The sequence below is a fragment of the Dermacentor silvarum genome, chromosome 4, assembly GCF_013339745.2.
Source record: "Dermacentor silvarum isolate Dsil-2018 chromosome 4, BIME_Dsil_1.4, whole genome shotgun sequence".
NCBI lineage: Eukaryota > Metazoa > Arthropoda > Arachnida > Ixodida > Ixodidae > Dermacentor > Dermacentor silvarum.
Window position 1 is genome coordinate 230,383,838 of NC_051157.2, and position 27,792 is coordinate 230,411,629.

The window sequence follows — 27,792 nt, forward strand, 5'->3', positions numbered from 1 at the left end:
CGAATTCGTACGGATGCCCTTCGGTCTCTCCGAAGTCCGAGCACGTTTCAACGGCTGATAGACCGCGTACTCGGGGACGCCAAATGGCACCACGCGCTCGCCTATCTCGACGATATCGTCGTATACTCGCACACCTTCGAAGAGCACTTGGATCATCTTCGAGACGTCCTGGGAAAACTCCGGGCGGCCGGCCTCACACTCAACCCCGCCAAGGCGCAAATCTGCAGAACAGAAGTGAGCCTACTCGGTTACCGGGTGGAACGAGGGCAGGTGTCCCCAGACCCGGAAAAACTTCGAGCAATCGTCGAGTTTCCAGAACCGCAAGACGTGAGTGGTGTACGCCGTTTTCTTGGGATGGTAGGCTACTACCGACAGTTCATTCTCAATTGCGTACGCATGCAAGCCCCCTTGACAAAGTTGTTGAAAAAGGGCATGGCTTGGGAGTGGGGGCCGGAGCAACGGGAAAGCTTCCGCCATCTCGCGCAGGCCATCGCAGACACAGCCTCATTGAAGTTACCGGACCTAAACAGGCCCTTCGTGATCCAGACAGACGCCTGCGATTTCGGAATTGGCGCAGTACTCCTTCAGGCGGAAGAGACTGAGCTTCGCCCGGTGGCATTCGCGAGCCGCGCGATGACCCCGGCGGAGCGCAACTATTCAGTGACGGAGAAAGAATGTTTGGCAGTCATCTGCCAAACTGATAATTCCGCACGTCCAGAGGCGCGCCAGGAGACGCGAGTAGAGCAGACGCTCCTTGCACGGTTCTCCCGCTCGGGAAGGCCAGGCGGCTTCCCGGCGGCGCGAGCTCACCCCCTCCCGTCGAACCGGTCACATACGTAGACCGTCACGTGGCCGCGGAGTCCCGCGCCCATTGGACCGAGCCCAGAACAAGGCGGGGCGGTCGCGAGCGGCGCGACCGGCGCACGCCGGGGACGAGGGAGACGACTGCGAGCCGCGACGAAGGACGGAGCTCAGGTAACCATCTTGTTCCCTTCCTTTGTCGTGCCCTACCTTGTTCGACCACGCTCGACCCCGACAAACGTCGAGGTCGACTCTATAGCCTGCTTCCAAGCGAATTCCCCCTGGAGCAATAAACCCTGTTTGTACTTGTTACACTATCGTGCGTTGTCGTGTTTCTGCCAGTCCTGATACCGCCGAACCCCGGTAGTACAGGGCAAGCACAAGGGAGTTGGCCGTCAAGCCTAAGCCTTAGGGACAAAGGCGGCTTGAGAGAACCCGGAGACGACAGCGTCTCTCCTACTTTTATTGCGATAGCAATTATGGACACTACAGGCGCATTCTTGCTGTTGGCGCTGAAGATTGCATCTTAATCTCCCACATTCGAGGAAGGAAAGCGGGGAGGAAACGCGCCGTGTTCCATTGCACGCATAGTGCTAGGAGGAGCGGTGCAGCAACTGCGCATTGCGCGGCCGCGCGCGCCTTATCTAGCCATCTGTGTCAGGGACTGAGTCTAGGTGTGACGGCGGCTTATACCTTTGTGCGTGGCTCTGCTCTCGCCGCTCAGTTTGCGTTGAAGCAATACACAGCATGCAGGCGACTTCCCTTGCTGCTGCCGCGCTTCCTCATGCCAGCATTCTGAGAGTGAGTGTCTGCAGTCATCGAGTGTGATGTGTTCATGTTTCCATGTGCGCGCTGGCACCATGCTTGCTAATTTAAATAGTTAGCGAATGTTTGCAAGTTTATACGGGCGATAAAACTACAGTCTAGAGGGCAAAACTGCGATTTTTTTAGAAGTGGCTGCCGTATTCGATATTGAGACCCATGCAGTGCCATACGTTGCATGTGCCACAGAGTAGAGCAATGCAAGGGCCCGGGCATGCTATATGCATCGAATCCCAGACCACAAAGTTCTCAATCGCAAAAAAAAAAGGAAAAAAAAAATCCTTTCAGAGAAACCCGTATGGGTTGCTTTTCTAGTTTCATGCTACATTCGAGTGGCTGACAATTTTTCCTTTTATGAACATTCCTCCACATCGCAGGATTCTGCAGAACTGATTTGCCATATTCAGTGTCCCGGTGCTCTCAGCTGTCAATTCGCCCTTGTGCTGCCATCTGCAAGCTTGCAGGATTCTACCTAGAATTTATTTGCCAATAAAATCTCTAGTCAATCTTGTTCTCAGGTTATTTAAGGGGGACGTGGGTTCTAGAATGGTAAAAAACTGCCGAAAAATCGATTTTTAGAAAAACGGATCTTAGGAATGTTTGGGCCTAGAAGCAGCTGCCCTCAAATTATTAACCCTGATTTTGATCGGTAAATAGGAAAAAAATCGGCTTTCAAAACGCCACGGGAGACTCGAAACGACCTGCGGCAGGCAAAATTTGTTCAAACTTCCCGCGCGCGCAGCCACCAACCGACCGCCGCCACCTTGGGCTTGTTTTGTAGCTGTTTTCTTTGTGAGCATTTTGCGCCAGCTCAAAATGGCGCCGCTCAAGCTGAACGACCGCTCTCTCCGCTTTTCCGAAGGGTGGTTGCGGGCCTCTGATTGGGCGGAGCGCGCAAGCGCAAGGCGAGCCCCCCATCTCGAGCCTCCCATTGGCTGGCGCACCCGCCGAGGTGGCCATTTTGCTTTTTTACTTTTTTCGTGAGCACCGTATCTCCGTTGCTCCCGGTTTCTCGCGGTCGTCTGCTACGCTTGTGTTCACACGGCTCACGTACAGTCTTTTCGTCTTGCGCTCGTCTGAAGATAACGCGTTAATCTAACGGAAAGAAACGAAAGCGTCAATGGAACGCACGGCTGAAGATCGCGGACGAAGGCGTGCTACCCGAACGGCCGGAACCACCGCGTCCGAAGCGGCACATCTAACGTCACCATTGATTCTACTGGGCATAGCTATGGCCCATCTGATGTCATCGAATCGTCAGGCAGCACGTCCAGTGGCACCCAAGACTGTGTTGATATGGCATACTATTCAGCGCAAGACCGCATTGATACGGCGTACGATTCAGCGCGCTGCCCGAACGTTTGGCACGAGCGGAACGGCCGGAACCACCTGTTGCGTCCGAAGTGGCACATAACCATCGCCGTTGATTCTACTGGGCATAGCTGCGGCCCATCTGATGTCATCGGATCGTCAGCCAGCGCATCCAGCAACACCCAAGACTGTGTTGATATGGCATACTATTCAGCGCAAGACCGCGTTGATACGGTGTACTATTTAGCGCGCTGCCCGAACAGTCGGCACGAGCGGAACGGCCGGCACATTAACGTCGCCGTTGATTCTACTGGGCATAGCTGCGGCCCATCTGATTTCATCGGATCGTCAGCCAGCGCGTCCGCGGCATCCAAGACCGCGTTGATACGGCTTATTCAGTGGGCGAGTCGGCTGAGCGCGCGAGAAGTGCGGCTATCTTGAAGGAGTGTCTGGCATCATACTGCGCAACGGAGCGGAGCGGAAATTCAAGCTGCTAGTCGCAAAAGCTTTGGAAGTCGCAAAATGAGCATCTAGACAGTAGTGCTACCAAGGTTAGGCTTTCAAAATGGCACAAGCCAGCAAAAAACCTTGCATAGACAGCCCTGGCATGCTGTAGAGTGAAGTGTTGTTGAATGACAATAATCAATTTTGGTCATTCAATAAATATTCCATAAATGCGTGATTTTGACTGAACATTGTGTAAGTTTATTTGTCTATGGAAAGGCTACTTTATTATACAATTTTTGTATTCATTTAGCTAGCAGGCCACTGGAACGGGCACATGAAGTGGTAAATGTAGTTTCTCATGCTAGTTTAGGGGCAGTACATGGCTTTATGACAAGATTTTCCCAGTTTTCTGGCAGGGTACAGTCATATATTTAGTATAGTCATTCTCTTTAAGAATAGAACTACAAAATGATGTCATTATTATTGCTGTAGCTGGATTCTAGAAAAAGTTGCAGCTGTCTAAACTTCAAATGCGTTTTTCTCAGTTCGATGTTTTTACACACCGCACTCAGTCTTACGGGGCTTTTTTCTATGATGTTTTGAAGTGACAATAACAAGTTTGGTATCAGTGTATTCGTAATGAAATTATCTAGGGGGTGATGCTATTTCGGTTTCTCTAGCATCATTTTATAAATTACAATAAAAAGTAACAATGAGTGAAAATAAGAAAAACATATTCACAGTCAATGTTGGTCTCCTTTCTTACATTTATGCTTTCAAACAAATAAAAATAGCATCACCCCCTAGAGCAAGTCTTTGGCATTAAAGTCATGCTCTTACTTCTTGTCTTTGACAAGAATAAATTGCCAAAAAGCCCCGTAAGAAGTACTCATGAAATTTATTTTCAGATTTTAATACTTTCTGAACTAGAGTAGCTATCAAAAAACTAATTATAGATGTGAAATCAGTGTGAAAATTGATCTAGACAGTGCAGTTTAGTTCAGATAAAACCAAAACTAGAGAAAAAGTTTTTAGAACCCACGTCCCCCCTTAAGACCTGGGATTCCTCAATGTTGTACATGTACAGTATCTCTTGTACATTTAAGGGGGTAGGAGGGGATGAAAAATAACTTTTTTGTTTCTTGGCACAAAGGGCTGAAATTTGGCACACACGCTGTACATTGCAATAGAGAGGCAAATCTAAAATTTCATTAAGATCTCTTTATTAGTTCTTGTTTTATAAGAACTTCCAAAAGTTTATACTAAGTTCCTTGCTCGTGGAAAGCCTGGTACAGTAACGAAACATGGTGCGGAACTGGGAATACTTTGTATGTTTGCCCAAATGTCTAATCTATATCAAGACAGTGTTCAATTTTTTTTTAATGCCCTCATAATTTTTTTACTCAACATGAAATGCATGTGACTTGTGTTTCACTGCATAGAGCCATGTAGTTATTCTGAAATAATTAAATAACTGAAAAATGAATGAATATTTCAAGACTGTCTTGATGTGCAGCACAGTTTATGGATCACAGCAAAACAAACTGGATCGAAATCGGTCCAGCCATTGTTGTGCTATGCTTTCCACGAGCGAGATGACTGACAAAAAAAAAAAAAAAAACAATTGAGAAAACGAGCTGCAAAGTTTTGCAAGCAGTGCAGGTTTATTAGAACGCATCAGGGCGTTAATTTTTGGCATCAGTGCTGTCAAGCATCTTCTTGCACCTTTGCCTCTTCGTTTGGTCGGCTTTGAAAATTTAATAGCCTGGCTAGTCCATCAAATTGAACTTCCGTTCAGTTGCGGACATCACGCGAAGGGAGTCGCGCAAACTACATGCTCGCGATTCTGCCGTCACTGCTGACACCAAACGCGGCTCGAGGCACATCTGAATGGTGCACCGTTCGGGCGACTATTTGTCCGGTGAATCTTCGGTTATCACACTGTAGCTCGTCGACAGTTGGGGCTCGCTCGGAGGTGGCATGTCCGTGTCGCGCAATGCATCAAACTAAGTACACCGTCATTGCCGGCGATGGTGACCTTCAACCCGCGTCGATACGATCTCGGCTGATTGGCGCGGCCGTACGCCAAGACGCGGGAGCTTCCGTTGACGCGTCTTCCGTCGACTGCGTTATCGGTACCGATGGCACAGGGCGATTGTCGATTTCGCTGCTTGAGTCGCACGGTGCAAGATAGCGCGGCACGTATTCCACGGTGTAAGGTAGCGCGGCACGTTCAGTCGGGTGCTCCTCCGCTTCTCCAGCGAATCGCTGTATTTTTCTCGCCATAGGAGGTTTGCGCGTCCGTATTCCGAAGGCGTGCTTCGTCCAAACTTTCTTCTCCAACAAGTGACGATCCATAACTAAACTGGGCGCTCTCAGAAATCCGAATTCTGCGTGTCAAGTGAAGATGCCGGCGTGGCTTGCGAAGCAGACAACTGCGGTCTTGCCTGCTGCCGCAGCTGTAACCAATGGGGAGACGCCTTTCAGCACGGCAGCCAATCGGAGGTCCGCTTTCATTGGAGGGCCCGTTTGACTACCACTAGCAGACCCGCGCTTCTTTTGTGTTCGTGCGTTTGTTGCAAGATGGCGACGACCGACGAATTGAGAAGCGGAACGGCGACACTTTGAGCTTTCGAACGATACCAAGATGGCGGCGCTCGGTAGCGGGAAATACGAGATATGGCTCCGTGAACTGCGGTGATATTGCGCGAGGGTGGCGTGAAGTAGAGGTAGAATACCCGGCTTCAAATCTGAAGGTCGTAAGTTCGAATCCTACTCTAGCCCACTACATTTTCAGGCATGAATGGTGCCTGACACCGGCAAGAAAAAAAAAAAATAATTGCCGAGAGCTAGTGGGGCTATACTAGTTCATGTACAACCAAACTAGTAAGGCCCACTAAGCTTCATCAAAAGTCACTCCCTCACCAGAACAGGAATTGGCCTCCCTGGTGCAGTATTCGGCCACTACCTCCCTCATGACTCAGAGCAAATATGGTGAGCCACAAAAAGCGTTGCAATGCTCATTTAATCAAAGGCGAGCGTGGGCACATCCTGATATGAGTGCAAGACATACAGGGTGTCCCAACTATCATGCACCAAACCTTAAAAATATGCCGTTTAAAGCTGTTTTCTCGCCCTGCGCACTGACAAATTTTTTTCTGGCACTTTTAGTGCGTTTTCAGCCAAAGCATTTTGATACAGCATAGATTAGGCATTGCAGATAGCAGAAATGCGGCGTTTCCAAAAACCGATTTTTCTCGTGATTTTCGCGATCCGATCCCCGCGTCCCCCTTAAAAAGCGCACCTCTTTCGATCATTTTTTTCGCTTGATATGTGCTGCCGCTAGACGGAAACACATGGAATTTTTTACGTGCGCCAGCGCCGCTCCTTTTTTTTTTTTTTAAGGCAATGGTGTGTTGGCTATCGCTCGTAAAGTCCCTATATGGTAAAAGTAGCGCCATGTACTCTTTCCTCCGCCGTCTCCTCTCCTAAAGCGCTTGTTTTTTTCTTTACTTTTTGCTTGTGAAAGAAAGTCGACGGTGGCGCTCCTAGAAAGTCCACGTCGAAGCTTTCAGGCCGGGCGCGCGCCGCCGCCGGCGACTGCGCAGTGCGACTTTCAACATGGCTCCGAGGCAGAAAAAAACAAAATATAAAGAAATGAAAGCGCACTCTATCATCATCCAATTGGAGATACAGGAGAGAGAGAAGCGGCATTGATCAAAAGATGGCGGTACTTTTCTTATCATCATCATCATCAGCCTATATTTTATGTCCACTGCAGGACGAAGGCCTCTCCCTGTGATCTCCAATTACCCCTGTCTTGCGCTAGCGTATTCCAACTTGCGCCAGCAAATTTCCTAACTTCATCATCCCATCTGGTTTTCCTATATAGGAACTTTAATCGCTCGCACATTAAGGCACACGCGGCACTGGCGGCAAGTTATGGTTTCTCCTGAGGCGGATCCCGCTTGTAGCACGCGCTAAACTGATGGCTATCTGGTTTCAAATCTCTCAAAGGGTGACCGCCTGTTACTCGATCGTCTATCGCCCACTGCGGCGCGAGTACACCTGTTCCCAGGCAGGCGCGTATATACACAAGCGATGCTGCCGTTTTTGCCTTTCCTATTTTGGAGACCACAAAAGCTCTATCGCACCTTGTTGGCGATAAGACGAAGACTTCTCACTTGTTTCGATGATGATTTATTGGCATCCCCTCTGAAACGGGGCGGCGACAAATAGTCACCTAGCCTGCTCGATTTAATCAGGTATACTATACGTGTTCTTTATCTAGCATTTTTGCACACCTCTCTTTACTGCAGCATACACATGCCTTATCTAGTTCCGAATATTTGCTCCGGTATGTTTTGGTCCTTAGGCAACCGGCTCGAGCCTCAAATATCAAGGCACTGCCCTTTGTGGTATCGTACAGATTTTCCTTTCTCATTTCTTTCTTCACATTCTTGTAAATCTCCATTGTCCTTTTTGTTTCCATTCTTTGTATCCAATTCCTGGTCTCTATTTCTCTCACTTTCTTTCTGATGACTGCTGGTTGTCTACAGTGCAGTCCACATATAACGATACCACATATAACGATATATCGGTTATAACGATGAGTCGACCTAAGAGTATCAACTTATGCATTGGGGCTATGAGAAAATAACCCATGTATAACGATATATTATTCACCGCATATCGGATATACCGATTGAAATTTTGCTTCTGGGCGGTGCTTTTCATGCAGAATAATCGTGCAAAATTGCGTTCCTACGTTGCCCTTAACCGAGACGGGGTAAAAGTTTGCCTACGCTAGTTCGTATCTGCCGCTCTTACCGCGCAGCGCATCCCGCCCGCGCGCCGATTGCGAAAGCCACGGAGAGAATCGCAAGTTGGTGCAGCATGCACAAGACGGCAGCCAGCTGCTTCGCCCCCGCGTCATCAGCGCTCGCGCGAGGGGAGGGCGGAAGAAAGGCGATAAGCGAAGGCAACGTCTCCTCTGGCGAGGGGGGCCTGCGCTCCCTGCCGCGCTCTCTCTCAACGGAAGCAGCGGCAGGTGCGCCTGAGACGAAACTGATTTTGCAAGAGGGGGGAGAAATCTATAAGCAAGCGGCGCCTGCGCGGCCCACGCTCCCTGCACAATCTCCCTCTCTCAGCGAGTGCGGAAATGCACCGCGGAAGCAGCGGGAGTTGCGCCGACAAAGCGCAAAGCTGCGTCTCTCGAGACGAAGCTGCAAATTTTGCAAGACTCGAAGTACGAGCTCGCGCAGTTGATGATGATTATGAAAACCGGGAGCGCCACGATCATGAAGGCTAGAAGCAGTGTCCATGCCGATCAACGGAAAAGGCGGGCTTCGTGCACCACGACGAAAGCCCCACGGGCGAAACCAACTCGGTGGTGTCCGAACTCTAGGAGCACGTCATTACTGACGAGGAATAGGTAGTGCTTCAATGGAGGAGTTTCTGAGTGCAGATAGTGCTGCCTTGTTCTGCGGAAATATCTCCGACAGGGCGATCGTTGTCTGGCGAGCGTTGTCTGTTAAGGCGAGCGTTGTCTGGCGGAGGCGGCGACAGCAGCAGCAGTGACGACGAGATTGACAACGGCCCCTCTGACACCAACCCAGATGTTGAATCAAGGTCCACTGTCGTCGATCGAGTTGCTCATTGATTTCATGCACGCTAAATTACAGCCACCAGTGTTCGTGCAGCAGCTGGATGCGATTCACACCGCAGTTTTAAACCTGAAGCTTCCGCGAAAACAAGCGTAGCTTTCCGACTACTTCAGCGCACCTAACGGTTTCACACGCTGTTTCAAGGTATTAAACGTTTTATTTTTCACAGCCTACTGTCTACATCAATATTTCATCGCAAATGGCAAATTTCGTTTCGGAGCTACAAAGGTATGTTCGGCAGCTTTTCTTTTTCTTTACGGCAGTCCAAATATAGTGATGATATTCTTGATATCGTTAGAAGTGGACTGCAGCGTAGTCACTGGTGCTCGAGTATGTATTCACTTCATGCCCACAGTCTGATTAGACAGACTTTCACCATAGAATCGGTGACGATGGTCAAGAGAGGAAGGCATGTTTTGTGTCGGGTGAAACATTTGTTAGCCGGTGAAACAACGTACACATGCCAATAAAGTCGAAATAAATGGAGGTCAGTTTGCTTGCTCACCTTTCCCTTGAAGAGGTGCTTGTTATGGTACATGGAGTTGCGGTAGGTGGCTGTGCGCACCTCATCCTTGAGCATCTCCTCGTGGATGCCAAAGTGGGCGTACGAGTCAAAGTAGTAGTCCTTGGAGGTCATCTCCTCGGGCAGGAATGTGGTGAGGCCGGTCATCTCCTTCTGGCACCGCCAGCAGTAGATGGCGTCCGAAGGGCCCGCCTCCCCTCCGCCACCTCCAGGTGGTGCTGGTGCTGGGGCAGCATCATTCACGTGGTTCTGCTCAACCTTGTGGGGTGTCACCTGCACCAAAAAAAAAAAAAAAGCGTAATGCAGTAGTGCATGCAGAGGACTACGAGGAGGAGGCACGTCAGAACAGCAAATGGCTGGCACTGTAGGGCAGCTGCTGGCAATGGGCACCAACGGAATTGTCAAGGGTAAGACTTGATAAATGAAAATCTCTGGGACATTACAGTAAGAGAAGTTACTGCAAGCACTAATGCAGCAAAAAAGTATCGTCAGCGGGGCAAGTCAGTACGATGAGATTCTTGAAAAACGAGCGCAATCATATTAGGCTCACCCGGTTTCCAAGAATGTAGTGCAGTAATTACTCCGAAGTACTTTCGCAACACCGGTTAACGAGTGGTGGGAAGACTTCTTTCCGTTGTCCTGGTCTCTGCTGTTTTTGAAGAATGTTGATTTCATGTAATTTCGATCTTTCAGTGTCGTTTTTTAATTTTCATGGCAGGCCCAAATCGTGCCCCAATCACTGTTACACAGCAGCTAAGATGCATTACTGAAACACCAGCCAGTGACACAAGCTACCACAACTGCCAAACGTACCTGGGACAAAGCAATGAAAAAAAAAAAAAAAAAAGCCCAGCTTCCTTAAGATGAAGCTTTAGCTCGGGCCCAACTCCAATGCGACCTATTCAAATACATGTAAAACACAGAAACACGTTTCCGAGATAACCACTGGGCCATTTTAATGAAACTGGTAGCATTTGAGAGATAAAGTTAAATTTTAGTGACTGTTGGAAGCGGAATTTCGATTTAGGGCCTGAATTCCTTTAAAAAATTGAAAAAATTCAAAAGCTCAGAAAAAATAGAACCAAGAAGTTTACAAATTGCTCTGCATCAAGAACAGCTATTGCGGTTCTGTAAACGGCATCCATTAGATCATTCAAAGCGGACAAATTCTGTATGTCAATTTATATCTTACGTGAATTCGTTACATTGCGTACAAGAGTTCTGCAAAAGCCGTATTTCCATATTACTAAATCTTTTTGAGATTCATATGTAATATATCAAATTTGTCCGCTTTAGATGTACTATTAGATGCAATGCACAGAATTGATATAATTTTTCATTGCTGAGTTAGAGTTGTAAACTTTATAGTTTCCTTTTCTGAATATTTGCAATGTTTGCCAATTTTTAATAAACAATTGACAACAAAAAATTCAAAACCAACAGTCACCAGTTTTAAAGTTTTCCTTTTAAACGCACCAAACCTCATCAAATTTGGTGCAGTGGTTGCCGAGAAAAACAAATTCCCCTTTTACATGTATTTAGATAGGAGCACCCGAGCTAAAGCTTCCTCTTAATGAAAAAATGTGCATGAAATAGGCACACCAGTGATTTAAATCAGTGTCAGCCATTGCTCAAAATGAATAAAAAATGCAAGCAGCAACAGTAAGGACATAAAAGTTCTACATCGAGTGCCACGACACACGCCAAGCTTGGGCAGCTACCATGAAAAAGCAGATTTCAAACAAGAGATCAGTGCCCATTAGGGGTGTGCCAATATAAAAACTTTTGAATAATAAATTGAATACCCTATTCACAAAAGCGAATATTTTTCTAATAGTTTTCAAATACTTGACGTTGTCAGCTGTGAAAAAAAAAGTGAAACTGGAGCAATAATGAAGCAAATTTCATCTTTGCCACAGTGGACATAAAGAACTAGATGTCATGTAAAGCACACTGCATCATCCAAGGAGCAAGAGATCACAAGCAAAGCCTTCCTTTTCATTTATTTTTTGATACTGCAGGATAAGCCCTTGGCTTCTTGGTGGGTCTAGGAGGCCCCGTTGAGCTGAGATCTCTTTCCCACACCCCCTTTGCTTCAATGAAGAACCAAACAAAATAAAGAAAAGGTTCAAGCTGGACACCTCAAAATGCCAGCAGAATTAAAAGGCACTTCTATAGTGACAAGTAACAAACGGTCGCACACCAAACGTTGCAGTGAAGCACGAGTGATGCAAGATTTCATTCTCTGTTCCAGTAGAGTTCAATGTGTAATGGTATGTAGCAGTTGACACTTTCTGTTGAAAATTGCATGCCACTGTACTGTGAACTCAGATCCGTGGTTTCTGAGCCATATAGCCAGCCGATGCTCTCAGAGAGTGACACAGGCAGACAAACATGGAGCACCACCTTGGCCATGTCTAGGTGCCCAGCCACATGCCACAAGCAACGCAGGCCCTGAACGATGGTGGTGCATGTCCCACACAGCACATGACATCTGCACTCATTTACTTTCAGGTGTTACAGAACAAAACAATGTAAAGGAGTGATACAATAGTGTATGGCTCAGTGAATGTGAACCATGTTGGCCCGCGAAGCGCAGCCACCGAAGAAACAGGCCAAGCACGCCTAGTCTTGATGAACTCGCATGTTTAATTGCGTCTGAACGCCGACTACGCGGCCACTTATCACTTGCTCCCTAGGCATGGCGCAACAGCAACACAAAAAGGCAGCGCTGCTTGGGGGCGCTGCATTCCGGCAACTTAAACATTGTATCACTCCTCCCCTCTTAAGATACATGCTACGGGGAGTACTTGATCATAGGTTTTCGAGTTCTTGTGCTACGCCGCAACTTTGGAGTGCAAGGTGCATCCATGACAGGGTTGTCCACGGCACAGCTACTTCCAGATACACTTCCAGGCGATTGTTCCTCATGTAGCACGTCGGGTGCAGCTGGGAGATGTATGACTGGTTCTTTCTCATGAAGCACATCCTGGACAGCTGGAGAATGAATGAGCGGCTGCTCCAGATGAGGAAAAGCTTCTGCGCCAGCAAGATGAAATGGCGCTGTCTGCGCGAGTGGTCATTGTGTCGGTTCCATGTCGAACCGTCTTGACAAAGGACATGGGCCGACGGTGGACTGACATCCAAAACACTGGCAGGACAGGTGCACCCATGGTGCACCTATGCGGAAGTTTCTCGCATACACTTTATCTCCTGGTTGGAGTAATAGTGCCTGCCGTGACCCTCTGTCAGCATTCAACTTCTGTTTCAGTTGTTTTAAGAGCACCGATGCTTGTAGACTAGGCCGCAGAACGGGGTCTTGAACACTCTCCCCATTAGGAGCTCACATGGTGGCCAACCAGTTACTTCATGTGGGGTTGTCCAATAATGAAATAAGAACCTGAAAATCTGTGTTTTGAAATTTCCAGAGCCAGACTTCTTAAGCTTGTTCTTTACGGTCTGTACCACTCGCTCTGCTGCACCGTTCGAGGCGGGGTACAAGCATGCGGCGTATTCCGTTTCGAGTTAGGAACTCAAGGTACTGTGCACTGGTAAACGCAGGGCCATTTCAGAGACTATTATGTCAGGGAGGCCGTGCTGAGCGAATGCAATTCTCAGGGCAGAAATGGTAGCTTCTGCAGATGTGGATGACACAGGGAAAACTTCTATCCACTTCGAGAAAGCATCTACGATGACTAAGAACGTGTCTTAGAAATGGTCCCCCAAAATCGATGTGAAGCCGTGACCAGGGTCGGTGCAGAAACGACCATGGCATCTGTTGGACCGGCTGCGCAGCCCGTTGTTGAGCCTGGCACGTAGCGCAGCTTTTCACACTGTTGGCAATGTCATTGTCTATGCCTGGCCCCCAGACATGGCTCCTGGCAATCAATTTGCTTTTTTTTTTCTATATGGGCGACTGGCGTGAAGTACTCCAAGTAGTTGGGCATGCAGTGATTTTGGAACCACGACTCTTGATCCCCATAGTAGGCAGCCTTCATGGAGACCGAGTTCTGAGCTTCTTGTGTTGAAAGGGTTTCACTCTGGCCCCGCTGGGAGGTTCTCTCCTTTCAATACGGAATGCACAACGTGACCCAGAACTGGAGCATTCCTGGTGGCTCGTGCCACCACAGCAGTTGAAAGAAGTTGTGGATAGGCCTCCTCCAACATGAAAATCTCGGCGGGGTCAGGCAGTGCACTGCTGTCATTCGGTAGTGGCAGTCAGCTAAGAGCGTCAGTCAGCATGGCCAAGTTCTCTTCCAGGCTTGTATACAAGTCCGTACTTGTACGCGGATAGCTTGAGAGCCCACCTGATGCTTGCACAGGGACAGGCTTGTTGGCACCCAGCAGTCCGAGAAGTGGCTTGTGGTCAGTGTATACTTCAAACTGTATGCCCCACAAGTACTGGTGGAACCGATCTACACCAAACACAAGTGCCAGGGCCTCCCTGTCAAGTTGACTGTAGTTTCGTTCCGCTTTTGACAAGCTCCATTGGCAAAAGCAATGTGATGTTCTCGGCCATCAGCATCTTTGTGAGCCAGAACTGCACCTATGCCATCAGGTGACCCGTCCCAGCTGAGACACACAGGCCTGTCAGGGCGGAAATGCACGAGAATTGGAGCTGAGGTCACCAGGTGCTTGCAGGCTATGAATGCATCTTGCTGATACTGCCCCCACTCCCATTTCTTTCCATCACAAAGAAGAGAGTGCGGGTAGAAAGAAGTGCAGAAAGATTAGGCAAAAAACGCCGATAGAAATTGACAAGTCCCAAGAAACTCTGAAGTTCTTTGACGTCTTTTGGCACAGGGGCATGCAGAATGGCAGCCACCTTGTCGACGTTCGGGGAAAGGCCTTCCTTACTGATGATGTGCCCAAGATACTCCACTTGTGGCACGAAGAAATGACACTTCTCGAGTTTCACTTTGAGGCCAGAGTCTTGAAGCTTGCGAAGCACAGCACAAAGGTTGTTGAAATGCTCAGCATCATTAGCACCTGTGACAAGAATGTCGTCGAAATAGACGGCCACATGTGGTAGCCCTCTCAGCAAGTTCTCCATCTTACGTTGAAATATAGCAGAAGCTGACGATACTCTAAAAGGCAAGCGGGTGTACTGAAACAACCCCATGTGTGTCGAAACTGTGACATACTCTCTGGAGGCCTCATCAAGCACTACTTGCTGATACGCGTCACGCAAATCCAATTTGGTGAATTTCTCGCCCCCTGCAAGGTCAGTCTACAGGTCCTCAATCCTTGGAATTGGATATTTGTCCACTGTTGCTACTGGGTTGATGGTGACACTAAAATCTCCACAGATTCTGATGCGCCCATCCCTTTTTACCACAGGAACAAGGATGGAATCTCTCCTTAATCGTATTTCTTGTGCGACTCCATCTGTCAAGGCATATGGCAGAAGGCGTGGCTTGAAGAACCGGGGTGGGGCATCAGAAGGAACATGTAATAACGCTTTAGCACCTTTGAATGTAGCAAGACCTTCGAACACCTCTGCGAAGTCTTGGACTAGGTGTTTGATGTCAGAAAGTGCATGTATATTTACTTCAACATTGGAGAGGCCGACGCCCAGCTCGCGCATCCACTTGCGTCCTAGCAGAGTAGGCGAACTGTCCCCGGTCAGAAAAATGGGTAGATCCGCCTCCTTGCCATGAAACTTCACAAGGACATCAGCCTTGCCTTCAACTTTTTTCAGTTCCCCGGAATAGCTTCGCAGAAACACTTGCGACGGCTGCACATTAACCGAAGGCAGAAACTGTAGAAGCCGCGACTTTGCAATGACGGAGACGCTTGCCCCCGTGTCCACTTCCACGCGGAGCGGCTTGCCACAAATATCAATGGTCAATGGCGGTTCGGCGTAGTTAATTTGCCACATGTCGTAGACTTCTGAAATTCCACAACAGCGATAGCAGTTTGGCAGAGGTTATATAAGTGACAAGTGTGACAGTACAAAAACTAAAAAAAAAAAAAAACTTATGCCAGCAGCTGCTCAGTAAAAGCAGCTTTCTTTTTCAGGCTGCTTGTACATTTTTAAAGTAAATAGGCAAATTTTCTGCCATTAAAGGCAGAAATAGGTCCAAATTAGCGATCGTAAACTGGGCACAGCAGGTTGCTGCTACAATACACAAGTCTTGAAATGTACTAGATATGGACACACCAGGAAGGTCTAGGACATCGAAGGGCTAAAGATTCGCTACTTAAGGTGCCTGAAGAAAAGATCCCTCGAAAACTGCAACCAATCGCCGCCGGATCTGTGCCTAACAACAATCGTTGCTTAGACTGGCTGCTTTTCTGGCATTTAATAGCACTACAGACATCCCCGACCCTTATTTTGCTATAGTTTTTCTGGCCATGACTAACAGTTTCCTTTAGCCATGAAAAGTACAATTAGCAAATGCATAATTTAAGTGGAGTTTCACCATACATAACATTAGAATGATGGGACTTTCCAGCCCACTTAAGAGTCAAGTTTGTTGTGGGACACACAGCCAAAAGGACATGCACAAAAACTAGAGGAAAATAACCTTGACAGAAAACAATTATGAGTGCCAATATTATGCGAGTTTAAATCTACACATAACAATATCAAGGTGTCTACTACACTGGCACTCAAATTCCCTGATTTGTCCAGGTTTTCACTGACATGTTCATGTGCAAAATTCCCTGGCAAGGAAAAAAAAAAAAAGTGGTTTATTGCTCACCAAGTAGTTACTATTTCAGCCCATAATTTTCTACAATACTACCAGTAATATAGTTAAGAATGGCTTGCTCGGTAAGTTGGTGTTCCATTCTTGAGGCAAGCAACCGAAAAAAATACTTATTACAACGACAAGGAAGATGAACAGTTGGCCGTCAGCATTGTCGTCTTCTTAAGTTATTTTTCATGTTGCTCGCCTCAAGAACTAACAGTAAGCTGCAAAAACAGGCAAGATGCACGGACTGAATCACGTGTTCTCCGACATTCCAACCTCCCACTCCCAAAGCCAGCAAATGACACCATTATTTGGCCATAGCACAGGTTGAGTTGAAAATCTTGCTCCCTTCTGGCATACCACTAGCTTCACCATAACCACTGTAGGTACCAATTTCCCAGATTCACAGTATTTGAGTAAAAACTCCCGTCTTTCCCCTGAATCTTCCAGAACCTGTCAAACTTCTTGAAAAATCCCAATTTTTCCCCTGATGGTAGGCAACAACCCAAAGTATGAGTAACGTTAATGCCACCAGTGCGCTACCCGAGAGTGGTGGTGGTAGGGGCTCACCTGGGGGCCGTTCACAGAGCCGGAGCCTAATCGCATCTCCTAGAAAGAGGAAGCAAGGGCTTAAGTGAGGCTGTGCTCCTCGGTAGTCATTGTTCCTTTTGGCCCGCAGTGAACCACAGCCAAGTGCTCCCCATCACTCCATGCTGTCCAACCACTCCGCATGACGGAAAGCTAGGCCAGTCACTGCTTACTACGACGACCAAAAGGAACCATAACTGCATGCTAACAACGAAACCCTCTGACACCAATTACTTGCCACCTGAAGTTCCCTTAGCAAATCTGGGCCAGCTCATTGGACCTCACTTTCAACATGCATTAGGCACAAGTTAAGACACTGAAGTGTAGCAGGCAGTACAAATGACTACCAACTATTCTGCAATGTGAAGCTTCAGTGACTGCAGAGTCACAAAAAAGAAAAACTGAAGGAAAAAAAAAAGCTAATAAAATAGATAAATGCCTTTTTGAGTGTGCCAGCCTGCACGATGAAGAAAGGCAACTCAAGCTTCACTTCATTAAACACGAGCAGCACCCCAATGAGGCTCCCCGATTCCAGCCTTCTTAGCCAGAGGCATTGGGTGGATACTTGCTACATGCGCTAGCAACAAGAGTTCTGCAACTAATACCCATGTCCAACAGCTATCGAGTCATGGCCTTGGAAATTCTCAAACTCTAGAAGTTGCATCACTGCTACACAGTGCACTCAATATCCATTAAAATGTTTCCATCACTACCAAGTGCTCGTGGTGGCAAGCGATGACTGCACCCCCGAAAGTGATTAACCCTAAAAATACCCCAAAAGAGCATTTTCATTGCTGTAGGGCTTCTGTATCTCGCACTGAAATCTTTAGCAACTACGTTCTATATGCTACTGATGCATCTTGCACAAATTGTCTGCACAAACACAGAATGAAGGAAGGTGTCTGAGCATACTGTCAACAGCGGTGGCAATCCTCGCTTTCCCAACAGGCTTCAGAGTGTTTTGGTCATGATTGACATTGTCATCAATCAGCCAATTAATAGCCTGCAGTCAGCAACATTTACTCAGGATGCTCTTCACAGCTGCACTGCTCGTTTTTCTCACAGGTATGATGTGTTACGGATGCTTCAGTTCTGATGACTGCTGCTGTCCTACCAATATTACACGCATTTTGCACTGTTGCTCTTTCTGTGAAAACACTGAACTTAATCCAGGGCCTAGGATGAACCCATCTTCTGCCATTCCACCAAAGAGGCTAATAACATCACTACAAGTCTGAGAAGAGAACACTCAATGAGTTCCATCCAGAGAAAGAAAATCTAGCACAGTTATTGGCTGACTGCACATGACACTGCCAATGCCAAGGAACCTTAACTCCCATTTTAATGCCCTCAAAACATCCTTGGTCAGATCTGCTCAACAGTTGTGATGCAGTGCCTCACATCAGTAATCAGTCGAAGGCTGTTCATGCATGCACAAAATCTTTTTGTGTGATTTACCAGAAGCATCTTTGCTGTATAGTAGGCTGTAACATCTGGTACAATGAAAATTTGACATTTCAAGGGGGAAGAAATGCACTCGATGAAAAATGTCACCACACTCTGAAGGGTCTGTGTATTCATAACGAAAGATTCATACTAGAGAGTACACACTGTACGAAAAAAAAAAAAAAAATGTGGGACCCAAGTGCATCTTTTTGTGTTATTAAATGTAGAGCCTAAGAGGGAAATCGCACACCACTTGTAGATGTGCTGATGATGTGCATAACATACAGGACACTAGCTCAGACTCATGCAACTCTGGCCATTGTATAACTTTCGTAATTGCCACGAACCTGTCAATGCGTTAAAGAGAGAGAGAAAAAGCCCAGTCTCCCCACAGGACCTCTCTTCATGTGAGCTGGAGAAATGGCTGCCACTGAAGACAACTAAATTATGTTGGCACAAAATGTCCACCTACATCATTACATAGGATGCATAGCATGCCAACATAAATGTTCATTTTGCTACAATGCATCCCACCTATCTTTACACGTTTATTTGAATGCAACAACTTTCAACAGGCCATACAAGTTAGTCAACAGTCAACTGATGACGAAAATTGGCGCAAGACCACACACACACAGCAAGGGAAGACAAATGTGTGCATTGTTTTTCTGTTGTGCTAGTTTTCCTTATCAGCAATGCAAGACCAACTAACCCAACAATAAATTCTTCTAGTCCATTGAAGGATGCCAATCATTTTGTTATGGAACATAAGCAGCATTTTGTAGCAATAAGTAGCATTTTGAAGGTTTTATCACCGAATGCCTGTTTAATTCTTCAGAGCTAACCAAGGTTAGTTATTGCACCATAATAAGCACGAAACCCAGCAACAAGGAGTGGCTGTTATTGCAGCAGAGGTGCACTGGCTGTGGTCACTTCGAAATATGAAAATATGTCCATCTGAAGGCACCTAACACAACATGGTTCCCCAAAATTCGATTATAATGACAGTGTTATAGTACCCTTAACATATTGTGCCATGTGGAGTACGAGTAGGTCGCAAACTCACTCCAGTGGCTCCAGACAGGCCTCATGATGCTGTCGAGTGACAATAACAATCAATCCAATGCAAGTAAGCTGAATCCTCATGCCCATGAAATTACCTTTATCACACAGACTTGTACATTTCTGCACCTCACTTTATTCTCTGAACCCTGTCAGACATATTACATAAAGGGCGAGTAGCATGGAAAAATTAAAGAAAAATCAATGTCCTGAAAGCCACTCTTTCCATCAGAAAAGGCTTCACCCTTTCAGGTCCACATTTCTTAAATGAAGTGAACATTTTATATTATGCGCATCTGAATGACGACATCAAGGAAGAATAAATATCCACTGGAGTTTGACAATGAGCAAGTTTTCGCATGAACTGTGAAATTCTTAACGCGTTTTAAGCAGCACATGTTTCTTTAGACTTGGAACTTGATAATCATAATGGTATGAAATATGACCAGATTATTTAAAGGCCATTTTTGTGCCACCCAAGGCAAGTTATACTTATTAGGCTCTAAAAATAAGTGCACAGAGGCCCAACTTGAGCGTGATGCCAAACTTGGACTTTTTCAGGGAGAGCCATATTATTTATCTGCAGCTCAAAGTGGACAAATTATGTAATTAGCATTGCCGACACATTTCTGAATAGTTTTTCTTGATGTTGCACATTTCCTGCATAGCATTACGACTGCTGCAGGAATCATTAGGCCAGAAAAGATGGAAAGACCAATGAGCTTCCAGCACTGTGGCACCACCAATTTCTATGGAGTCTGCTTGAGCACAGTTAATCCTTAATTGGTAAAGATTCTCCACAAGTGCCACAGTGGCCTAAATATGAGAAAATAGATTGACATCACTGGTTCTGGGGTCCCAGCACAAAAACTTAGTTTCAAAAGAGTACCTGATAAGTCTCAACTGATTTAGGGTGTCTGTACATGGTCCCTTTAGAGGGGGACCATCAAATTTTGTAGCTCAGTGGGCAACCCCGGGTTTAAAATAAAAGCTTGTTCTTACGCTACAACTCATATTTAGCCCTTGCTCTACATATGCTGGCAAGCTGGTAGACTCAAGGACGTGCTGCCACCTCTGAACGATAAAAATAAAAGAATCGCTTGCACTATTCCCGACATTCGCTGAGATCCTCTCTTCTTTTCACCGTGCAGAGGTACGAAAATTATTTTATTTTTGGCTCGAACATTTGGATTTTGACTATTAGGTGTTATGCTATCCCTTCGCAGTAAATTTATTCGGCGAAAAGTATTTGCGGGTACCGGAGAACTTTAGAATCATCAAGATTCGCAAATGGAATCATTGGGACGTAGCGACCCCGACTAGTCACGCGATACATTTTCGATTGACATTACCTCACTGACTAAATTGCGTATTTGTTCGCGCTCAAACGGCGTTTTCCTGCCGTAATTTGCCATGTTTTGGGCATGTGTTACCTGATGGATCATTATCGCACCAGGAGCCTGTATTGTTGGTGGAGCCTTGCTCTGCTTTTTGTGATTTTATGCTGTTGATATGAGCTTATGCCGTGTAGATAAACTTACGGAGGGGGAAATCCCTCCGTAATACGTAAACATTTTCTTTGGGAACAGATGGCGACAATCAGCACATGCGAATTTTATGGGAAAAAGAAAGAAGTCGTGAAGCTTGTGCTGATCCCTCGAGGTAACATTGATTCGTCCGATGAAAACTAAAAAAAAAATGGAGAAGAATGTGCTCTTACTCCCGCATTCGGTGCGAGAAGTGTGGCACACACCTCTGCCTCAACAAAGAAAAGAATTGCTTCAAAGAGTTTCATATAAAATAGAGTTTTCACGTATTGCTTGAAACGACGCATTTGAAGTCCACCAAGTCCCACTGATTCTGCATTTGGAATCATTAAATAAGTTTTGATTGAAAAGTGTGAGCCCAGATTTTTAAATTTTTTTTTTAACTAGCACGATCATGCACATCTCAACTTGTGAAGACCAATTTTTTACATTGAGCAGAATTAATTTGGGCCTGAAAGGGTTAAAGGGGAGCTGCACTATTTATATGTTTGCATATTTGCACACATATCAGGAAAAGCACGTGCCAAGAAGGTCTGATCAGTCTTGTATTTTGTAAGCCATGTCAACAATCAACTCGTACCTATACATTCTGTATACATTCTCACCCACAATAGTACAGATTTTCCCCCTGTAACCTGTTTTGTGCAAGCGAGAACATTCCTCCTCTACCCATGGTTCTACATGCCCTGCTTGGTGCCAACAGATTAAACAATTCTCAAGAATATTTTAGCCAATTGAATGTCAGCTTGCAGTCCATCTTCCTGTCTCTTACTCGTAAAGTAGTGATTCCTAAAGGCACGTCCACAATCTGGAAACATGGCAAGTGTGGTGGGACAAAGGCTGCCCCACTACTGTGCCTGTGGTGTGTGTGCAAATCGTCGTCTTTGCAATTATACTTGTTGAACTTGAGTGAAATGTCAATGTCCAAGGTAATGTCTATAATTTTCTTCAGTAAGTAGTTATCGAGCGGCGCTGACAGCTACAGTGAAACGCGAGCGCCCCGACCTGAGCATTGTTGCAGTAAGCGTGCCTGACGAGCTATTCCCGGGCGCCAACAAATACCGAGCGGACAGCCAAGCGCAAACTCCCAGTTTGCTTTCCTCGAATAGTGTTCGCTACAACTACTGCAACCAGCGGCGCATTAATTTTTTCAGCGGCAGACATAAGAGCCGGTTCATTAAAAAAAAAAAAAAGAAAGAAAGAAAAAAAAAAGCTCGGTGCGTCGTTTTAACCATCGTCGCCACGAGGCCACCAAACGATGGACGCCGTTGTTCCAAGCCTCTGCTGCACAAGGCGAGGCAGCAACACGACGAATGCGCCTGAAGCGCATGAATTGAAGCCGCGCCGGGTTACACGAGAAATGCCGGCTACAAGAAGGAAGGCACCGGCGGCCAAACAAAGGAAGAGGTCCGGCACGCGCGGCGGCGGACTTGAGCGGCAGCACAGCGGCAAATACTAGGTGGTGGCGACAATATTTCTTCGAGAACAAGCGCACTAGTAAAGGTGATTAGTGGATGCCGCTATGAAAGGATTCGAGACACGATCATTCATTCGCGCCGAGGCGCGCCGGCCGGTAGCCCCAAACGACGGCCCGCTCCCACTGCTAGCCGCAAAACAAGGCAAACGATGAGAAGATAATGTGCCGCTATCCGTGGCTTCGTCGGACGCTGTTTCGCAGACGATACTATCACATTTCAAATGTTACGTGAAGAGAGACAAAAGAGCGACTCACGTCCATTTGCTCCGCCATAGCGTCCATTTGCAATAACGCTTCCCACGTGGTTTGCGCTAGGAGGCGGTCGCCAGCTCCGCTTGCTGGCTAATTTTTCAAAATTTTCAAGTTTTACACTAACATAAAAAAATATTATGTAAAAAATATACACGTATTTTAAACAAATATACAATGTATAAAATATTTGTTGCGCGAAGAATATGTAGTGTCCAATGTCGCGCCTCATAGGGTGGCGCCCTCTGGAGCTAAAATTCGCATAAATGCACATAAACCATGAAGGAAGGAAAACATAAACGAAGGAGAGACTTCATTCAAGCACCCACCTACAGTGTACTAGAAGAGTACACTGTATTCTAGTACACTGTACACCCACCAAATAACCTGAACATAAAGGGGAAGCGGAATGGAGCAAATAATGAAACGCAGAGCACTGTGGGGCCACAGTAAGTATAATCCTGTACAGGAGTAAGCAGTAGCGTACCCAGGATCTCTGCCGGGGGGGGGGGGGGGGGGGGGGGCAGTTTGCCAATACCATCTAAATAGCACTAATTTCAATTTCTTCGCGGGAAATTGACAAAAAATGCGCTTTTTGTGAGTGTGCAGACGATTGCGCGTCTTATATCTTAGTTGCAGTACTCAAATGCGCAAGGAAAGAAAAGGGGTTAAACAAAAGAGGGGGGTTAAGTCGGCCTCAGGGGGGGGGGGGGGGTTACAACACCCGAATCCCCCCCGTCGGTGCGCCACTGGGAGTAAGGGTGCTAGCGCTAACGTTCGCAAATGTAATTCTATGCTTAACATCGGATATCTTGTTGGGGTTGGAAGTTAACCACAGATCGGTAGGCCGGTTGGCTTTGGAAGCCCACGGTAAAACCGCAAATGAGGCAGTGCAAGGTGACATGCACGTTGGAACTCTTTTGAAGCCAGAGAAGTGCAGAGCAAAATTAGTTTTCAATTGAAGACTCAGGAACACGGTGGTAGAATAGGAGAGGATGTCTGCTGGGCTTGTCCACAAAAATGAGGGTACCAGGCTCTATGGAGCTTAAAAATTTCTAATCGCCGCCGGTAATCTTGACAAGACTGACACATAGCGGCGATCGCAATTAGGACGCGCGTGTATTTTTCTGGAACCGTGAAAAATCTTGCCAACGAACTCCGCAAGCGCGTCGCCGAACCTCTCGAGTTTCTACAGTGATCGCCAGGGGGCGATAGGGGTTTTATGGGCTCAAAGACGCGCATCGCAAGCTTTCGCTATGCTTCAAAACGTTGTTTATGTTTTTAATAGCTTGTAGAGGATGTCTGCTGGGCTTGTCCACAAAAATGAGGGTACCAGGCTCTATGGAGCTTAAAAATTTCTAATCGCCGCCGGTAATCTTGACAAGACTGACACATAGCGGCGATCGCAATTAGGACGCGCGTGTATTTTTCTGGAACCGTGAAAAATCTTGCCGGCTAGTGTACAACGTAAAAAAATATTTGGTTTTCACGTCATTGTGGGTAGCATGGAGCTAACGGGCGTAGTTGATTTACAATCGCCTGGCTGTAACTAATTTTCGCCGTTGCGCGGTCACCAATTGTTTAATTATTGTTCAGTAGTGCGTTCTGCAGGACTGAAAAAATAAAAGTTATTCAATCAATCAATCCCTTCAGGCACCGTTCACGCACCTTCACCAGTAGCGTCAGATGGCGAGTACAAACTTTGGTGCGCGAGCCTACGAAAAGCTGGAGACTGCAAACGACGGGAGTGACGCCGTTCTATCTTGACAGACCTTGGCCATTGCCTTGGCTGGCCACTCTGAGCAACAACGAATAGAAACGGCGTGAAACACGGCCGAATTGTAGACGCGGCGCAGCGGACTTCACTTGGGATGCACACTGCAGACAGATCACACACGCTGAAGCTTCTAGAAGGAATATCTCGGTGTTGCAGAAAACGTCGATGAACTTTGCTTTTATTGTGATAGCAATTATATGGACGTCGCCGCGCGCCGTATGCTTTATGTGCGAGTGAACGCGCGCGAGGGACGCGCGAACGCACGGCGGACAGCAAACGCGACTTCTTCCGTCGCGAGAAAGGCCGTGGTGGTACGGGAGTGAGGGAGGGAGGGCAGGCGACATTTAGCTGCGGCACCAAATGCGTATTTATATATAAACGTTGCAAAGCGAGAAGGTGTTAAAGACTTCCGACGCTGCTCGACGAGCGTCCCGTTCTGATCTCGTCGAAAAACTCCGAGCCGCCGCCAGATCGCACCGGCAACAGTTACCAACTAAAGCCCCTCAATATTACCAACGCCGCGCGCTTTCGGTGCGAACGCGGGCAATACGCCGACGGCATCAACAACAGTTCTGCGCGTTGCTGGTGCTGCTACATGTCCAAGTTTCTACAGCTAATAAAACTACTATCCTTACTCCGTATAGCTCAACGTTCTTAGACTATAACGTTCATATAGCTCTCTACTAATTTGCTATCGCAATTTATGCTTCGCCTTTCGGGTGAAACCACGGGTGAAACATGCGTCTTTTTTAAATCATCCACTCCTCTTACTGGTTTAATCTTTCAGTGATGGGCTTGGAATTTGACCATTTCTCGACCCAACGTTCTTAATTAGTTATATATATATATATATATATATATATATATATATATATATATATATATATATATATATATATATATATATCATGGGAAGCCAACAAACATAGACACGAAAGACAACACAAGGGCAATTTCTTGTACTCACTAATTGAAAATAAACAAATGATAAATTAATGGAAATTGAAGTGGATGAAAATATAAATAGGCACTTGGTGCCGCAGCTAAACGTCGCCTCCCTTCCCTCCCCCTCCCCCACGGCTTCTCGCGCGTCGGAAGAAGGTGCGTTTGCTCTACATATATGGTGGTTGTAGAGGAGAAAAGAGACGCCTACTTCTGCAGCCCTTAAGCGAGCACGGCGCAGAACGCGCGTTTGTTCTCCGCCGTGCGTTCACTCCCCGTGAAAGACGCGCCCCTCGCGTCCTTTCACTCGCACATACAGCGTTCGGCGCGCGGCGACGATTTCTTCTCCAAATGACGTCATACGGAACCTCACGGCGACGGCGACGGCTACGGCGACGGCGACGCCGACGACAGAAATCTGCTTTTGAGTGTCCATATAATTGCTATCGCAATAAAACAACTTGCCGCAGGTGGGGAACGATTCCACGTCATCTTCTGATACTGTCTATAAAAGCACGCCTAGCCTTTAACTTTTCAATATAAAAAGTTGTCGCAGTTTCACCTGAAAGGCGAAGCATCAATTGCGATAGCAAACTTGTAGAGAGCTATACGGAGTAATGATATTAGCTTTATCAGCTGTATAAACTTGGACATGCAGCAGCATCGGCAACACGCAGAACTATTGTCGACGCCATCGGCGTTTTGCCCGCGTTCGCTCAAAATGCGTGCGGCGTTGGTGACTGTTGCCGGAGCCTCTGATATAAATAGGCACTGCGTGCCGCAGCTAAACGTCGCCTCCCTTCCCTCCCCCTCCCCCACAGCCTCTCGCTCGTCGGAAGAAGGCGCGTTTGCTCTACATACATGGTGATTGTGAAGGAGAAGACGCCTACTTCTGCAGCCCTTAAGCGAGCACGGCGCAGAACGCGCGTTTGTTCTCCGCCGTGCGTTCACTCCCCGTGAAAGACGCGCCCCTCGCGCCCTTTCACTCGCACATACAGCGTTCGGCGCGCGGCGACGATTTCTTCTCCAAATGACGTCATACGGAACCTCACGGCGACGGCGACGCCGACGGCAGAAATCTGCTTTTGAGTGTCCATATAATTGCTATCGCAATAACATGACTGCTTACTGCGGCCACTAGAAAGGTAATTATTCATCATCATCATCAGCCATAGGCGGAAAGTTTTCATTTTTCCGGGGGGGGGGGGGGGCTGGGGCCCGACCAGCTTTCCGAATATATATATATATATATATATATATATATATATATATATATATATATTGACCCTTTTCGCGGCGATCCCGTGGGCGCTGCCATATTTGATCACGTGGTGACGCGTCCATTGCTTGCCTCAACTGCCTCCGTTGCCTCCTTGTTTACAATGGAAGTGTATGACGCCGGCGCGGCTGAGAAAACCTCTGTTTTCGGAGATATCGTAGACGGTGACTAGGTGGACGACACGAAGCTTTGATCTCAGCTTCAGAGAACATGCAAAAGCGCTTTCGGAGCTGATTGAGCTATGTCCAAACGGCGCAGGCAGTTTATATGGTGCTTCTTCTAAAAGCGGGGCTAAATATGCATTCCAAGCTTTGCGATTATGAATTCAGTCAGGATTAGTGTGTTTTGCTCTTTGTTCTTTATTCGGCAAATATTTTGAAGCAGTGGCTTGTCAGTTTCTGACTCAGTGAAGTTCCTCGGTGCGGCCACTATCTGATTACTTTCTGCCTAATCGCTCGCGGGTGTGCTCAGTTCCGAATCCGATAGATTTGTTCTTGCTGCGCACAAGGCTTGAAACGTAGCTGTTTTGTACATTGTAATACCTTGTAGCAAATATATATTACAGTTAGTAACTTGCTTACTCTTGTGGACCGTCACGAAACATTGAGCTTCGACCATTGGTGCGCCATAGGTGTAGTCCGTCATTTATTGTGTGTATACAGTGCGCATATATTCAAGTGTGCGTCCATTCACTTATTCTTGATACGTCGGCGATAGAGTGGGCGTAAGTTTTCCTGCCATTTGGACAGATGTGCATAGATAACGTGCGCGAAACTTACTATGACAGGAAGCGGCGCTACTCCCTTTGTCATTGTTTAACGAGTGGTACTCACTGTTGCCGACGTTCTGGAGATGAAGTCTTTTCTTTGAAGGTTAGCGATACAAGGCTGGCGGATGAGCAAATTTCTGTATCCTCGAGGAAAGCCGTACATCACGAAGTGCCGGTAACACGTTCGGACAGTTGCAGCAGCGGTCCGCGAACTTCGCCGCACAGATTCATTCTATTCCTTAACATACCAGTCCCTATTTTTGCAGCCAACTACTGCACACGTCTTTAAACCACATGATTCAATCTAGCATGATTGGAGCACAGTGTGTTAGCGAAAACTCAGTTGCATTTCCGACAGCTGATCGCACAGAAGCAAGGTAGAATCGGT

At 46.9% G+C, this 27,792-nt stretch overlaps 1 protein-coding gene across 2 annotated transcripts in view; it reads right to left on the reverse strand.

The window, feature by feature from the left end:
• The window catches only part of LOC119451037 (protein arginine N-methyltransferase 1), a 66,126-nt gene extending 43,399 nt beyond the window's left edge, over positions 1-22,727 (reverse strand). Inside the window, exons 1-3 of one of the 2 annotated variants that reach the window (XM_037714468.2) lie at positions 22,644-22,726; positions 16,839-16,877; positions 9,553-9,843 (exon numbers count right to left, since the gene is read on the reverse strand). In XM_037714468.2, coding sequence (XP_037570396.1) covers positions 9,553-9,843; positions 16,839-16,877; positions 22,644-22,670 — 357 coding nt within the window. In that variant the 5' untranslated portion in view covers positions 22,671-22,726. Of the gene's footprint in view, positions 1-9,552; positions 9,844-16,838; positions 16,878-22,643 lie in introns of both variants that reach the window. The other variant, XM_037714469.2, reaches the window with a different exon arrangement.
• Between the last annotated feature and the right edge of the window lie 5,065 nt (positions 22,728-27,792).